Source organism: Chiloscyllium punctatum, chromosome 7 (genome assembly GCF_047496795.1).
Source record: "Chiloscyllium punctatum isolate Juve2018m chromosome 7, sChiPun1.3, whole genome shotgun sequence".
Taxonomy (NCBI): Eukaryota; Metazoa; Chordata; class Chondrichthyes; order Orectolobiformes; family Hemiscylliidae; genus Chiloscyllium; species Chiloscyllium punctatum.
The window spans coordinates 63,337,402-63,353,993 of record NC_092745.1 but is presented as its reverse complement, the minus strand read 5'-3'; the positions used below and the strand labels follow the sequence as shown (position 1 = coordinate 63,353,993).

The following is a 16,592-nucleotide window of genomic DNA, read 5'->3' as shown; positions in this document are numbered from 1 at the left end:
CCTCTCTCACTGGTATCCTTACATACAGATGAGGAAGAACACCACTTCGACTGGGACAACACATCCAACCTCGGACAAGCCAAACAGAGACACGCACGAGAAAGCATGGCATTCCAACCAGAACTATCAACAAACACATCGACTTGGACCCGATTTACCACCCCCTGAGAAAAGGAACAGGAAGTGACTTCACCAACCCAAAGAAACCCAAACATAGAAAGCAGGAATCATCAGCAGTGCTTCATCTGGAGGTTCACTGTAGATGTTACAGAGTATGGTGGTGAAAATGAACCTTCCAGCTCAGCAAGCAAACCTACATCCTGACACCAAGAGTGTGGGTTCAATTCCCATACCAGCTGAGGTCACCACAAAGGTCCCACGTTTTCAACCTCACGCCTCACCTGAAGTATGGGGACCCTCAGGTTAAACCACCACCAGCCACCTCCCTCTCTGATGAGACATAAGCCCAATGGTCCTCTGGGTCTGTGGCAACTCTATTCAATGCTATATGAAACAGTCTCTTTAGTTCAGTCAATGAAGTGAATATGGCAATGAAGATGACAATTTTTAGAAAGTTGTAAGTTGTATTTGATGCAAATTTTTTTTGCTCCTCTTCAAATCTGCTACAGATAGTGGAATTAAGATTCTAAGGATGACCATGAAACCATTGTCAATTGCCAAAAACTTATCTGCTTTGCTAATGTCATTCAGGGAAGGTAACAGTCATCATTACCCAGCCAACATGGAATTCCAGATCTTAACTCTAAACCAATTGACTCAATTGCCCACTAGACAGTTAGGATTGGGCACTAAACGCTGACAGAGGCAGAGACGCCCACATAAGTTGACAGTATATTTTAAACTGTTTTACCCAGTCTAGGAATATCAGTTGCTTCTGCTATGTAACTCTCTTTTTGCCCAATAAGCCGATCACCTAACATTTCTCCTGACCTACCCTGAATATCCATTTTTCTCTCACTCGCTCCCATTTCTCATCATGACCTCTCAGAAATCATTAGGAGACCCTCACCCCTCTTAATCCATCTGTTCTCCCGAGAGCGTTGAGCGCCTATGATTCTTGATTCAATGTCAGCTAGCAATCTAAATAGTACTGTCTTTTTAACTTCAAGGCTGCCATCATCAAAACCCCTCTTCAAAAACAAAAGTCTTCAGTTTCTCTATCCTTACAACTACCCAACTTCCCTGGGCCCTCTTAAACTCCACTGACGTAATGTCACCAAAATTTGTCCCTTCCTTTTCTCCTTTCTACATTGAAATGTGTAAGGATTTGTACTCTACCACCACAACACAAATGGTCCCAATCCTAGCCACTATCCTGTGACCATATTACACTTATCTTTCATCATTCTTCACAGCCTTTGATAAGGTAAATTATACGTTTCTCCTCCATAATGGCTGTGTAGGATTTTGGGGTCATAGAGTCACAGAGATGTACAGCACGGAAACAGACCCTTCGGTCCAACTTGTCCATGCTGACCAGATATCCCAACCCAATCTAATCCCACCTGCCAGCACATATCCTTCCAAACCCTTCCTATTCATACACCCATCCAGATGTCTTTTAAATGTTGTAATTGCACTAGCCTCCACCACTTCCTCTGGCAGCTCATTCCATACACGTGCTAACCACTGCATGAAAATGTTGCTTCTTAGGTCTCTTTTATATCTTTCCCCTCTCATCTTAAACCTACGCCCTCTTGTTCTGGATGCCCACCACAGGGAAAAGACTTTGTCTATTTATCCTATCCATGTCCCTCATGAATTTATAAAACTCTATTAGGTCACCCCTGAGTCTCCGACGCTCCAGGGAAAACAGCCTTAGCCTAGTCAACCTCTCCCTATAGCTCAAATCCTCTAACCCTGGCAACATCCTTGTAAATCCTTTCTGAACCCTTTCAAGTATCACAACTTCTTTCCAATAGGAAGGAGACCAGAATTGCACGCAATATTCCAACAGTGGCCTAACCAATGTCCTGTACAGCCACAATATGACCTCCCATCTCCTGTACTCAATACTCTGACCAATAAAGAAAAGTATACCAAACAACTTCTTCACTATCCTATCCACCTGTGACTCCACTTTCAAGAAGCTATGAACCTGCACTACAAGGTCTCTTTGTTCAGCAACACTCCCAAGGACCTTACCATTAAGTGTATAAGTCCTGCTAAGATTTGCTTTCCCAAAATGCAGCACCTCGCATTTATCTGAATTAAACTCCGTCTGCCACTTCTCAGCCCATTGGCCCATCTGATCAAAATCCTGTTGTAATCTGAGGTAACCTTCTTCGCTGTCCACTATACCTCCAATTTTGGTGTCACCTGCAAACTTATTAACTATACCTCTTATGATCACATCCAAATCATTCATATAAATGTTGAAAAGTAGTGGACCCAGCACCAACCTTGACGCAGTCCACTGGTCACAGGCCTCTAGTCTGAAAACACACTCCACCCACACCCTCTGTCTTCTACCATCGAGCCAGTCCTGTAACCAAATGGCTAGTTCTCCCTGTATTCAGTGAGATCTAACCTTGCTAACTAGTCTCCCATGGGGAATCCTGTCGAATGCCTGAATGAAGTCCACATAGATCACATCTACCGCTTGGCCCTCATCAATCCTCTTTGTTACTTCTTCAAAAAAAACTCAATTATGTTTGTGAGACATGATTTCCCACGCAAAAAGCCATGTCAACCATCCCTAATCAGTCCTTACCTTTCCAAATACATGTACATCATGTCCCCCAGGATTCCCTCCAACAGTTTGCCCACCACCGACATCAAGCTCACTGGTCCGTGGCTTGTCCTTACGACCTTTCTTCAACAGTGGCACCACGTTTGCTAACCTCCAGTCTTCCAGCACCTCACCTGTGACTATCAATGATACAAATATCTCTACAAGAGACCCAGCAATCACTTCCCTAGCTTCCCACAGAGTCCTAGGGTACACCTGATCAGGTCCTCGGGATTTATCCACTTTTATGCATTTCAAAACATTCACCACTTCCTCCTCTGTAATATGGCCATTTTTCAAGATGTCACCATCTATTCCCCAACATTCTATATCTTCCATGTCCTTTTCCATAGTAAATACTGATGCAAAATACTCGTTTAGTATCTCCCCCATCTCCTGCAGCTCCACACAAAGGCCACCATGCTGATCTTTGAGGGGTCCTATTCTCTCCCTATTCTTACCCTTTTGTTAGCAAGTTTTGAGAAGCTTTATCCTTAATGTATTTGTAAAAACCATTTGGATTCTGCTTAACTCTATTCGCCAAAGCTATCTCATGTCCCCTTTTTGCCCTCCTGATTTCCCTCTTAAGTATACTCCTACTGCCTTTATACTCTTATAAGGATTCACTCAATCTATCCTGACATATTCTTCCTTCTTTTTCTTAACCAAACCCTCAATTTCTTTCATCATCCAGCATTCCCTATACCTACCAGCCTTTCCTTTCAGCCTAGGAGAATATACTGTCTCTGGACTCTCTTGAACTTTAAGATATTGTTAGCCAATTTGGGTTAGTTGGCACAAGGTAATGGGTGAACAGAATATGGTAAGATTTCTGAACGATTCCCATTTTCCAGCCATCCGTTTACCTGCAAACATCTGCCCTCAATCAGCTTTTGAAAGTTACTTAATTGATTTTACTTAATTATTCAGATATAGCCATAACATCTCAAACAACAAATTATAATCATTTCTGATCTCAAGGATGATTCTTACACTATTCCATTTGGCAGTTGTACCACAGTGGTGGTGTTCCTACTGCAGGTCTAGAAGATCCATGTTCAAGAGTGTCATAACATCTCTGAACTGATTGCTTAAAAATGTCGATCCCATTTCCTTGATGCTTCAAGCAAATACATAAGCAAAATCTGCATATAAATTGACAACACCCAGCTCTATCAAACTTTGGGTTGCTTGCGGAACATGGAAAAAGTGTAGTTTCTTCTGGTTAAATGCTCGGATAATAAAATCCTGCACTCCCTTACCATTGATTATATCTTCAGGTTGAACCAGACTGCCCACAAAGTCAACATCCGATTTTAACACCAAGCTGATTCTCTGACCCTATATCTTCAACATCAACAAGACTGGTTTCTTCCACATTATACAACTCTGCTCATAGGTCGTCAAAATAATCAACCATATAGATCAACTAACTTCAAATTCAACTATTTCCAATGCTCTCCTGTCCTTCACATTTCACAAGCCTCGGCATACCTAAGTGGTTGTTCCTAAATCATACCATATTTTGTTCATCCATTACCTTGTGCCAATTAATCCAAATTGGCTAACAATATCTTAAAATTCAAAATGTGAAATGCTCATATTTCTCCCTGAATCGTTCGATGGCTAACATCCTCCAGTGCTACAACCCAAGTACTCTGCATTCCGCCAACTCCAGCTTCTTGTGCGGATTGAAACTGAAGAAGGGGCATAAAGTGATTTTAGGTTGAGGATCATCATTTTATGCGAGATGTTTGCGGGGGGCGGGGACAGGAACCATCGTAAATCTAAATAAAATCTCAGTGAGGGACGGCGAGGCATTGCTTTGGTCAGGTCGGCAGATGCACCAGCGAGGAGGACACCGGACCAGATGTCACTCCACCGAGTGGAGCAGCTACCTCTGAAATTCATACTAACACCAGCCTGCCGACATCGTCAGAGATCGGAGCAGAATGCGATAGCCTGGGCTAGAGGGGAAAACATCAGCAACGTTCACCAAGGCAATGGGCTCAACAAGTGAGGGAGGAGGTGGTCAGAGCCTCCGGACCGGGAGGACACGGACATGGACGGGCTGGGGAAAGAGGGCGTCCCAAGGCCAATCCCCGGATACACAGAGAAGGTGGACTCGAGCCCCGAGGGCAGAAAGAGATTACCTCCTCCCCACCACCCCGAGCACAGGGGGTGGGAGTGGGGGTGGGGACGGTAAACCCGACCTTCACTCACAAAGACTCACCTCCTCGCGACCCAAAACTTCAGTACTCCATCCGCGAGCCCGCCTTCGCGCATTCAAATTCCACAAGCTCCGTCTGATTGGCCCGTTCCCATCCCGCCTCCCCATTCCAACGACAAGACGTTGTGCGCTGGTGACGTGACGCTCCCCTGCCTTCCACCAATGGGTCGAGCGGCTCGCCGTGAGTGGCCGGCCCCTCGACGTCTCAGCAGATTCTGCCTCTGACCCCGGGCCCCGACAGACGTGACCGCGCCCCTGGAGACACGCTCTGTCAATATGGCCCCACCCCTCCAACGTCGAACATAGCCCCGCCCCGAACGCTGTCTGTCTGGGTGCAGTCTCTCCTGTCAATGACTTCAGTCAAGGATAGTTTTATCTCTCAAAGAGATCATTTGGAAAGGCAATGCCTTTTCATTCCAATTTGTTCCCAGTATAACCAGGAAGTGTAGGAATTAGGTATACGAGCTTAAAGTCCTAAAGTGTTTCCAGAATCAAAATGAAAGAATGTAGCTTTGCAAACTCTTTGATCTGCCAGTCTTGCAGTGTGAGGAACTGCCTTACCACACAGTGTTGTCAATTCAAAGAGGAAATTAGAACAGCAAGGAGATGGATGGCTAACATAAAATGGAATCCCAAAGAACCACAGCGGCCAGGAGACCTCTGTTGGAAAAGGAAGTCATGTCAGAAACTTCTCTGTAGAAGATAGCATCATCAGAACAGATGTGACTGAGCATCTGGGAGAGTGGACTGGAGGTCTTCCAGAAGCAGGGTGTGTGGAAGTGTCATCAAGGTAGCTGTGGGGGTTAGGCTTAGGGTGTGCAGTTAATTTTATAAGTCGAGAGTGTGGTGCTGGAAAAGCAGAGCAGGTCAGGCAGCATCCGAGAAGCAGGAAAATCGACGTTTCAGGCAATAGGTTTATAAGTCAGTCCATCCCCAGAAATGGAGACAGAGGACTCCAGGAAGGGAAGTGTCAAAGATGAATCAGGTGAAGGTGAGAGAAAGATGGAAATTGGAAGGAAATTGACTTTTTTTTCCAGGTAACAAGAAGAGCAGGATGTGGCAAAAATTCAGCCTTCAGTTTTTACCTTAGAAAAGGATTTTGGAGTGGGCCTGGAACATGAATGTTCCATGTACCCTACAAAATTGCATGCATAACTAGGACCAATGCAAGTGCTGTATTCATAGCCACTTAGAAGTTAAATAAGTTATATAAAGACAGTACAAGCTCTGCCAGGCAGAGGAGAGAGGTGGTGATTGGTGATAGTTCTGACCTCTGTTCCAAAAAACAAACCAAAGCATGTGGATTCTGGAAATCCAAAACAAAAACAGAAATTGCAGGAGAAACTCAATCAGTCTGGCAGCACCTGTCGAGAGGAAGTAAAGTAACGTTTCTGGTCCAATGACCCTTCTTCAGAATTGATTGTAGTTAGGAGAACATGTGTTGAAGATGGGAAGGGGATGAAGTCTAAACGATAAGTGAACATGGAGGCCAGATGAGAGAACAGCAGGTGGGCAAACAAAGGAATGGGTAATGGTCAGCTGGGAGAATCGACAGCTGCTAATTGAGTCCATTCGTAGTTGACAGTGGGTTGGTTGTGCCAGCAGCCTATGTGATGACAAGACCCTGGTGTGCGGGAGTTGGGAGAAGGACATGGAAGGAACTGCTCAGGCCTTGAAATTATGGATACTCAATCCTGAAGGCTGCAGGGTCCCCAAGTGGAAAATGAGCTGCTGTTCTTCCAGCTTGCACTGAGATTCAATGGAGCACTGCAACTAACCTGAGATGGAGATGCTAGCCAGAGCACATAGCGGTGTGTTGAAGTGGCAGTCAATCAGTAGGTAGATGTTCTGTAAAGCGGTCATCTCATTTGAGTTTCCTCCCCCCCAGTGTAGAGGAGACCACATTGTGAGCAGCTATGCCATCATGTAGACAGATTGGAAGTCCATAGAGCTACACACAATACTCCCAAGTGCAGTCTCACCATGGTTCTATAGAATTGAGCGAAGACTCCTTTGCCCTTGCGTTTAACTTTTCTAGCAATAGAAGCCAATATACATTTGGCTTTCAAAATTCAAGCTTTCAGTTATTTATGAACAAAGACACTTCGGTCTTGTTGGACATCAACACTTTATTATCTTTATCCATTTGAGAAATATATTGCACCTTCATTCCTCCTAGTAAAATGTATAACCTCATCCATATCAAAATTATATTCCATCTGCTGTGCTCTTGTGCTGTCATTTAATCTGCCTATATTCCCTTGAAGCCTCTTTGCATTGTCCTCACAAGTCACATTCCAAACACATTGTGTAAATTAAACTTGAAAATATTGCAGTTAGCCCTCCCTCACTACCCGACCCACGTCCCCAACAGTCATAATATTGATGTGGATTGTGATTAACTCAAGCTCAAGCAATGATCCTCATGTTACCCCCACTGACCAGAGTCTGCCAACCCGAGAATGATCCATTTATTTCTAATCGCTACTCTCTACCTTTGAACTAATCCTCAATCCTTAACAGTTATATTATCTCCAGTCCCATCTGCATTAGTTTTGTTTACTAACAGTCTGTGTGGGACTTTATCAAAAGCTCTAATACTGTTAAAATGTGTTTAAAAATTCCATCAGATTTTGTCAAATATGATTTCCCCATTACAAATCCACATTGACTCTGGCCAATCAAACAAATATTTTCAAAATATCAAAAAAACACACATGTACATCATTATAGATTCTCCTATTTTCTGTACTATTGACATCAGGGTTACAGGTCTGCAATCACTTTTTTTCTCTCCCTCCTTTTTTAAATAGTGGTGTTATATTTACAACGATCTAATCTGTCGGCACCATTACAGAATTAGTAGAATTTGAAAGGTGATAATGAATGCTTTTATTATCTCTGTTCCTGAGTATGTAAGTCAATTTATACGCAAGTATTTGTACAATACAGTACAAACCAAATAGCCATTTATAGGTATGAGCAAGCATTCTGGTGTCAGGTCTTTAAAATTAATATTAATGCAAGAGCTTGTTTGTAAATACAAGCATTCATAATTCAGTTCATAAATCAGGGACCGTTTGTTGTAATTTGTTTCAATTCGACATTATGACTAAACCTTTGGAATCTTAATTATTTCTTGTGTGTTTGATGAAGACAGACAAAGTGCTGAATTAGTTTCTCTGTGATTTCAGTTACTTCCTATTCCAAGGTCTGCTGTCTCTGCCAGTAATATATCCACATTTGTTTTTGCGAGTCTAATATTTGCACACCTGTGGAAGCTTTGACCATTTGTTTTTGTGTTTTTGAAATTTTACATTCATATTCTATATCTGTTATTTCACTTTTTATCAGTTTCCTGATCCTGCTGAATTACAAAATTGTCTTAATCCTCAGGTTTACAATTTTATTTTGTTAGCTACAGTTCTCTCACTTTTCCTGACTTTTTTTTCAATTCATTCACTGGATGAGGGCATCATTAGCTAGACCATCATCTATTGCCCACCCCGAATAAGGGTGGCGGTTTCTTTCTCCAAAGGACATTTGTGGACCAGATGGATGATTCCCCTGCCCCCACCTCAACAATTGGCAATGGTTTTGTGGCCATCATCAGACTCTTAATCCAGATTTTTATTGAATTCAAATTCCACCATCTGCCATTGTGGGAACCCTAGTACCCAGGATATTACCTAGGTTGCTGGATTAACAGTCAAGTGATAACACCACCTCCTGAATAATATTGCCTTAACGGAATGTCTGTTTTTGAAAACCAAACGTTAATTGTTTGAATATATCCATTGCCCCATGTCCTGTTAGTCCTCTTAATATTTTTTTCCAATCCACCAGAGCTAACTTTGTCTTTTTACCTTTGTAACTACTCTTCTTTAGATTTAAGGCCCAAATTTCAGGTTTAACCATTTGCAAACTTCATATTTGAACAGTGCTGTTAAGTATTTTTATTCATTTATTACCTTATTAAGTGCATCATTTGAAAACTTAGAACAAACTGAAGTAATGGAGAGCTAACTAAAGATTCAAATACTCAAAATGTATTTCAAGTAAAATGTGAAACAAATTGAAGAGTAAAAACTAATTTAAAATCCTATACTTTAACAGAAAATATTTCTAACTGATACAATGGACAAACAGCATCTGCAAATTATAAATGATAAAATATTAAAATGTCAGCTTATTTCTCCAGCAACTGATTTTGTGTTATCATTTTTTTCATACTTGTGTCAATGTTTATATTATAAGTGTTAATATTGACATACAGAAAGGAAACAACAAGGCAGTGCTTATTGTTGTATTTGCACATTCAAGCTGTGGAGGCCTGTAAGGGTTGCTTCACATTTTGATTAATCAATTCGTGCAATCTGCAAAGCAGAATCAAATAGGCCATAAATTCACTACATTTCAACATTTCATACACAATGACTGTTTCAGGTGTTGAAAATAATGCATTACTGTAATTTTGCTTCTGCATCTGATGGTTTTCACCTGTTTTCTGGTTAAAATACCGTTGAATGCATATTTTCGAAGCATAACAGAAAAGAAATAGCCATACTTGAGCTTTAGAATGAATTTGGACATGAAGTATTCCACGCTCACACTTTATTGGGAACTAGTGTGACTGGATTTGACCTGAAAACTGTTTTGTTGGATATTTCCTGGTTTCAGCTTTGAATTCTAAAAGGGTTCACAAACATAAGGCTGAGATCACGTGACCAAGTCAATACTCACTAACTTTGTCTTTGTGGGCCAGTGAGAGATGTATTCTTTTGCTTTATTAAAACTTGAAGGAATCATATATTACAGATTAAATCAAGAGGATTGATGAAGGCAGAGTGGTAGATGTGATCTATGTGGACTTCAGTAAGGCGTTCGACAAGGTTCCCCATGGGAGATTGATGAGCAAGGTTAGATCTCATGGAATACAGGGAGAACTAGCCATTTGGATACAGAACTGGCTCAAAGGTAGAAGACAGAGGGTGGTGGTAGAGGGTTGTTTCTCAGACTGGAGGCCTGTGACCAGTGGAGTGCCACAAGGATCGGTGCTGGGTCCTCTACTTTTTGTCATTTACATAAACGATTTGGATGCAAGCATAAGAGATACAGTTAGTAAGTTTGCAGGTGACACCAAAATTGGAGGTGTAGTGGACAGCGAAGAGGGTTACCCCAGATACCAACAGGATCTTGACCAGATCAGCCAATGGGCTGAGAAGTGGCAGATGGACTTTAATTCGGATAAATATGAGGTGCTGCATTTTGGGAAAGCAAATCTTAGCAGGACCTGTGCACTTAATGGTTAGGTCCGAGGGAGTGTTGCTGAACAAGAGACCTTGGAGTGCAGGTTCATAGCTCCTTGAAAGTGGAGTCGCAGGTAGATAGGATAGTGAAGAAGGCGTTTGGTCTGCTTTCCTTTACTGGTCAGAGTATAGAGTACAGGAGTTGGGAGGTCATATTATGGCTGTACAGGACATTGGTTAGCACACTGTTGGAATATTGTGTGCAATTCTGGTCTCCTTCCTATTGAAAAGATATTGTGAAACTTGAAAGGGTTCAGAAAAGATTTATAAGGATGTTGCCAGGGTTGGAGAATTTGAGCTGTAGGAAGAGGCTGAGCAGGCTGGGGCTATTTTCCCTGGAGCGTCGGAGGCTGAGGGGTGACCTTATAGAGGTTTACAAAATTATGAGGGGCATGGATAGGGTAGATCGACAAAGTCTTTTCCCTAGGGTCGGTGAATCCAGAACGAGAGGGCATAGGTTTACGGTGAGAGGGGAAAGATATAAAGTAGACCTAAGGCACAACCTTTTCACACAGAGAGTGGCATGTGTATGGAATGAGCTGCCAGATGAAGTGGTGGAGGCTGGTACAATTGCAACATTTAAGAGGCATTTGGATGGTTATATGAATAGGAAGGGTTTGGAGGGATAAAGGCCAGGTGCTGGCAGGTGAGATTAGATTAGGTTGGGATTATCTGGTCGGCATGGATGGGTTGGACTGAAGGGTCTGTTTCCATGCTGTACATCTCTATGACTAATATTCTTCTACTAATTCATTTTCATATGCCGCTATTTGATATTTGATTTTGGTCTTCCGATCTGGAACCAATGTGACGACAGCACTTCCAAACCCTTAAGACATATAATTTTTATTAAAAATGACAAATTAATTAATAATAAATGCAAATATGATTTGGGTTGAGCTAACAGTGCTTTCTGATCCTAAGTTGAAAACTGTGTAGCAACTTCACAATGAAAGTTTTATTGGCTGAATTATCTGAAAACTAACAATAATGGTCATATTACCACTGCATTTGAAAATGACTCAATGAGGATTCTAGGTAATCCAAGATGGAGGACAGCAAAAATTTCTGGTTGTAACAGCTGCTCCTTTTTTGAGGTATTTTAGGTGTTGGAGGTGATTTCCTTGAATCCCAGGAACAGCAATTACACTTCTATATGCTGTTGTATTGTTTTGGAACTTTGAAGAAAAAAAGTCGAAAACAACAGCAGTTTTATAAGGGAGAGGAACAGACAAAGGAAGCACATGGTGAGGTCAATGCAGGAGAGAGAGAGAAAAATAAACTGACACAGCAGTGAACCTGCATTGTTACTGCCTTTGCTGTTTGAATTCATGTATCACTGAACATCAGGGAAAATTAACGAACAGTAAAATTTACAACTAATCTTGGAGGAACCTATTTAGGAGAGGTCAGAGCACAGAAAGAGAAGTGAATATTTAAGCGTGGCCTTACAGTAATTCTGCAGTAGTGAGTAGAGTGGGTTCTTTCTTGATTATATGTTTGATTGAGATTTATCTCTTGATTAAACTTAAAATATAAGCCATAAGTATTAATTTAACCTGGACCAGTGTTTTAACTGGACCAGAGCAATAAGACGGTGCTATTTTCTGAGTCTGTAGATTGTGAAGGAGCAAAAATGGCCTTTAGTAGAGTGATATGCTCTTCTTGTCAGATGTGGGGACTGAGGATTATATCTGCAATAAATGTCGTTGATTGCAAATCCTATCAGAACAAATGGATTGATCGGAGAGAAACTTAGAGGCAATGAGGAATTTTCAAGAGCAAGCTGATGTGATGGATGGCAGTTATTGGAAGGGGGAAAATTCGCAGATACAGTCACATAGATGGGCTAACTCCAGGAAAGGTAAGAGAGGTAGGCAATTGGTGCAGGAGTCTTCTGTGGCTATCCCCATTTCAAACACATGTGCTGTTTTGGAAAAAGTAGGGGGTTATGGATTCTCAGGGGAACGTAGCACGAACAGCCACATTTCTGGTATTGAGACTGGCTCTAATGCAATGAAGAGTATGTCAGGTTCCAAGAGATCAATTGTGTTAGGAGACTCTCTAGTCTGAGGTACAGGCAGACGTTTCTGTGGCCAGAAATGATCTGTTGCTTCCTTGGTGCCAGGATCAAGGATATCTCAGAGAGGGTGCTAAATGTTCTCAAAGGGGAATGGGGCCAGCAGGAGGTCATTGGAACCAACAATATAGGAAGGGAAAAGATTGAGATTCTGAAGTAAGATTACAGACAGTTAACCAGAAATTTAAAAAGGAGGTCCTCAAGAGTAGTAATATCTGGAATACTCCCAGTGTTACGAGCTAGTGAGGGCAGGAATAGAGCAGAAGAATGCATGGCTGAGAAGCTGGTATATGGGAGAAGGGTTCACATTTTTGGATCATTGGAATCTCTTTTGGGGTACAAGTGACCTGTACAAGAAGGACAGATTACCCCTAAATTGAAAGAGGACTAATATACTGGCAGGGAGATTTGCTCGAGCTGCTTGGGAGGATTTTAACTAGTACTGTGGGGGTATAGGACCCAGGGAGATAGTGAGGAAAGAGACTGGTACAGTTGAGAACAGAAGTGAGTCAAACAGTCATGGCAGGCAAGGACAAAACAGAGAACAAGGTAGGACTGATAAATTAAGCTGCATTCATTTCAATGCAAGGGGCCTAACAGGGAAGGCAGATGAACTCAGGGTATGGTTAGGACCATGGAACTGGGATATCATAGCAATTACAGAAACATGGCTCAGGAATGGACAGGACTGGCAGCTTAATGTTCCAGGATACAAATGCTACAGGAAGGATAGAAAGGGAGGCAAGAGAGGAGGGGGAATGGCATTTTTGATAAGGGATAGCATTACAGCTGTGCTGAGGGAGGATATTCCTGGAAATACATCCAGGGACGTTATTTGGGTGGAAATGAGAAATAAGAAAAGGATGACCACCTTATTGAGATTGTATTATAGACCCTCGAATAATCAGAGGGAAATTGAGAAACAAATTTGTAAGAAGGTCTCAGTTATCTGGTTATGTCGGGGATTTTAATTTTCCAAACAAAGACTGAGACTGCCATAATGTTAAGGGTTAAGATGGAGAGGAATTTGTTAAGTGTGTACAAGAAACTTTTCTGATTCAGTATGTGGATGTACCTACTAGAGAAGGTGCAAAAATTGACCTACTCTTGAGAAATAAGGCAGGGCAGGTGACTGAGGTGTCAGTGCGGGAGCACTTTGGGTCCAGAGACCATAATTCCATTAGATTTAAAATAGTGATAGAAAAGGATAGACCAGATCTAAAAGTTGAAGTTCTAAATTGGAGAAAGGCCAATTTTGACGGTATTTGGCAAGAACTTTTGAAAGCTGATTGGGGGCAGATGTTCACAGGTAAAGGGATGGCTGGAAAATGGGAAGTCTTCAGAAATGAGATAATGAGAGTCCAGAGGAAATATATTCCTGTCAGGGTGAAAGGGAAGGCTGGTAGGTATAGGGCATGCTGGATGACTAAAGAAATTGAGGGTTTGATTAAGAAAAAGAAGGAAGCATATGTCAGATATAGACAGGATAGATTGTGAATCCTCAGAAGAGTATAAAGGCAGTCGGAGTATACTTCAGAGGGAAATCAGGAGGGCAAAAGGGGACATGAGATAGCTTTGGCAAATAGAGTTAAGGAGAACTTAAAAGGTAACTAGGGAGTGACTCGGGCCCCTCAAAGATCAGCAAGGCAGCCTTTGTATGGAGCAGCAGGAGATGGGGGAGATACTAAACAAGTATTTTGCATCAGTATTTACTGCGGAAAATGACATGGGAGATATAGAATGTAGGGAAATAGATGGTGACATGTTGAAAAATGTCCATATTACAGAGGAGGAAGTGCTGGATGTCTTGAAATGCATAAAAGTGGATAAATCCCCAGGACCTGATCAGGGTACCCTAGAACTCTGTGGGAAGCTAGAGAAGTGATTGCTGGGACTCTTACTGAGATATTTGTATCATCAATAGTCACAGGTTAGGTGCCGGACATCTGGAGGTTGGCAAACGTGGTGCCACTGTTTATGAAAGGTGGTAAGAACAAGCCAGGGAACTATAGACCTGTGACCTTGACGTCGGTGGTGGGCAAGTTTTTGGAGGGAATCCTGAGGGACAGGATGTACATGTATTTAGAAAGGCAAGGACTGATTAGGGATAGTCAACATAGCTTTGTGCGAGGGAAATCATGTCTCACAAACTTGATTGAGTTTTTTGAAGAAATAATAAAAAGGATTGATGAAGGCAGAGTGGTAGATGTGATTTATTTGGACTTCAGTATGGCATTCGACAAGGTTCCCCATGGGAGGCTGGTTAGCAAGGTTAGGTCTCACAGAATGCAGGGAGAACTAGCCATTTGGATACAGAACTGGCTCAAAGAGTGAGAGGGGAAAGATATAAAAGAGACAAAAGGGGCAACTTTTTCAGGGAGGGTGTAGTACATGTATGGAATGAGCTGCCAAAGGAAATGGTGGAGGCTAGTACAATTGCAACATTTAAAAGGCATCTGGATGGGTATATGAATAGGAAGAGTTTGGAGGCATGAGGACTAGGTGCTGGCAGGTGGGACTAGATTGGGTTGGGATATCTGGTCGGCATGGACAAGTTGGACCAAAGGGTCTGTTTCCGTACTGTACATCTCTATGACTCTATTTCTTCCAGGATCTTCTTACTCCACCTGTTAGAGAAATGTGTAATGTACCTTCGCTTGGGGATTTCCACAGGAGCACAGTTGATTTTGGGGAAGGCAGAACTCACCTTTTACAGCAGTAGCTGCCTATTATACATTTACGTATCCTGTCTGAATGTTAGTGAAAAAATAAGTTGGTAACTAACTATATAGGTGTGTGAGATGGGTAGGTCAAATCAGGAATGTAGTCAGTTTGTGCAGTTATTTTGTTGTGACAGTCAGGAGAGGTGGTCAAGTTGGCATGGTAGTTGGTTCAGAGATCTAGTCAGGTCTGGATTTTGGAGAATCATGGGATTTTGTCAGTGTTAGGTGTTGAGAGTCAGGAGAGATCAGTTGTGGAACTACTCAAATGTTAAACTAAGTCTTCATCTGTTTAACATGTGCTGGGTAATTATTTAAGTAAGTACCACAGAGCTGACTGAAGTCTCCATCCAAAGCCACGAGGGAGTAGCCTATCAGAGGTTTAAACTTGCCAGGCATTTCCCACTTAGGTTTGCATGTCCAGACATCTACAGGCTGCCAAATAACATTTTCAGGTGTACATCAGCCTCCGATGATCCAAAAACTGTCAGTGATTAAATGTTATTCCATAAGGTACATTGTGGAGTTTCCCACAGAATATAATCTCTGTCCTTATCATGATCTGAAGAAGACCTCCACTTCTATCCTTCTTTGCTGCACTTTTTGAATGAGATATAACTGGATTTTAAATACTTCAATAACTTCAGAGTTGGTGCTTGTCATCCTTACTTGACTTGAAAAGCAAATTTAATATTTATGGATTGCCATATTCCTTCATTTATCTTTTTGAACCAGTTTTTTAGTTTAGCCTCTGTCTTAATTCAGGTAAAATTATAGTATCTATTATAGTATCGAGAAATTGAAAATAAAATTGAAGAATATTAAGTGCTTTTAACTTTTTGGTATATTTTTGTGAATAGTAATTTGATTTTTTTTGCCTACTTTTGGACATGACTGCTTCTGTGTTCCATGACAATTCTTTGATTTGTTGTAAGTTTTAAACAACTGTTGGGAAAGGGTATTTCCAACCACACAAATTGTCAGATCCTTGTGAACAGCTTTCTTGAAGATCAGTGGCAAGCCCCTCAGTTTGCCAACCACAACAAAATACTAACCATTGTTTCAGTGTTACTAGACAAAAACATGATAACTATTCAAAATCATGTTGAATTTATTCATAGGCTAGTGTCACATGTTTGGATCTTGCCCAAACGTTTTCCCATTGCGACCCCATTTGATGATTGAAAATTCCTGTGACCCCAGAACTATGTATGTTTGGATGGAGGAGTGAGCGTGGTTAGGTATGGAGAGATCTTTGGTGTGGAGAGGGAAGCTGTTCAGACTGCCGGGAATTTAAGTAAAAAGCAACTATCTTTTCATTGGGATTTTCAGGAGAGAAATCAGGCCTCAAAGGTCAGTCAGGGAGACCATGCTCAATATTGGAAAATGCTCGAAGTTAAAGGACCAAGCAGCTGTTTGCCCTGTTTCAGAGCTCATGGCTCAAATTCTGGCACAAACTATAGTTTGGGAACCCCCTACCCTCAATAATTTCTCAGGCTAT

At 41.8% G+C, this 16,592-nt stretch overlaps 1 protein-coding gene across 2 annotated transcripts in view; it reads right to left on the bottom strand.

The window, feature by feature from the left end:
• The window catches only part of kif14 (kinesin family member 14), a 114,462-nt gene extending 109,364 nt beyond the window's left edge, over positions 1-5,098 (bottom strand). For both annotated transcript variants that reach the window (XM_072573837.1, XM_072573838.1), the window contains exon 1: positions 4,986-5,098. In XM_072573837.1, the coding sequence (XP_072429938.1) occupies positions 4,986-5,038 (53 nt within the window). In that variant the 5' untranslated portion in view covers positions 5,039-5,098. The remainder of the gene's footprint in view (positions 1-4,985) is intronic.
• Between the last annotated feature and the right edge of the window lie 11,494 nt (positions 5,099-16,592).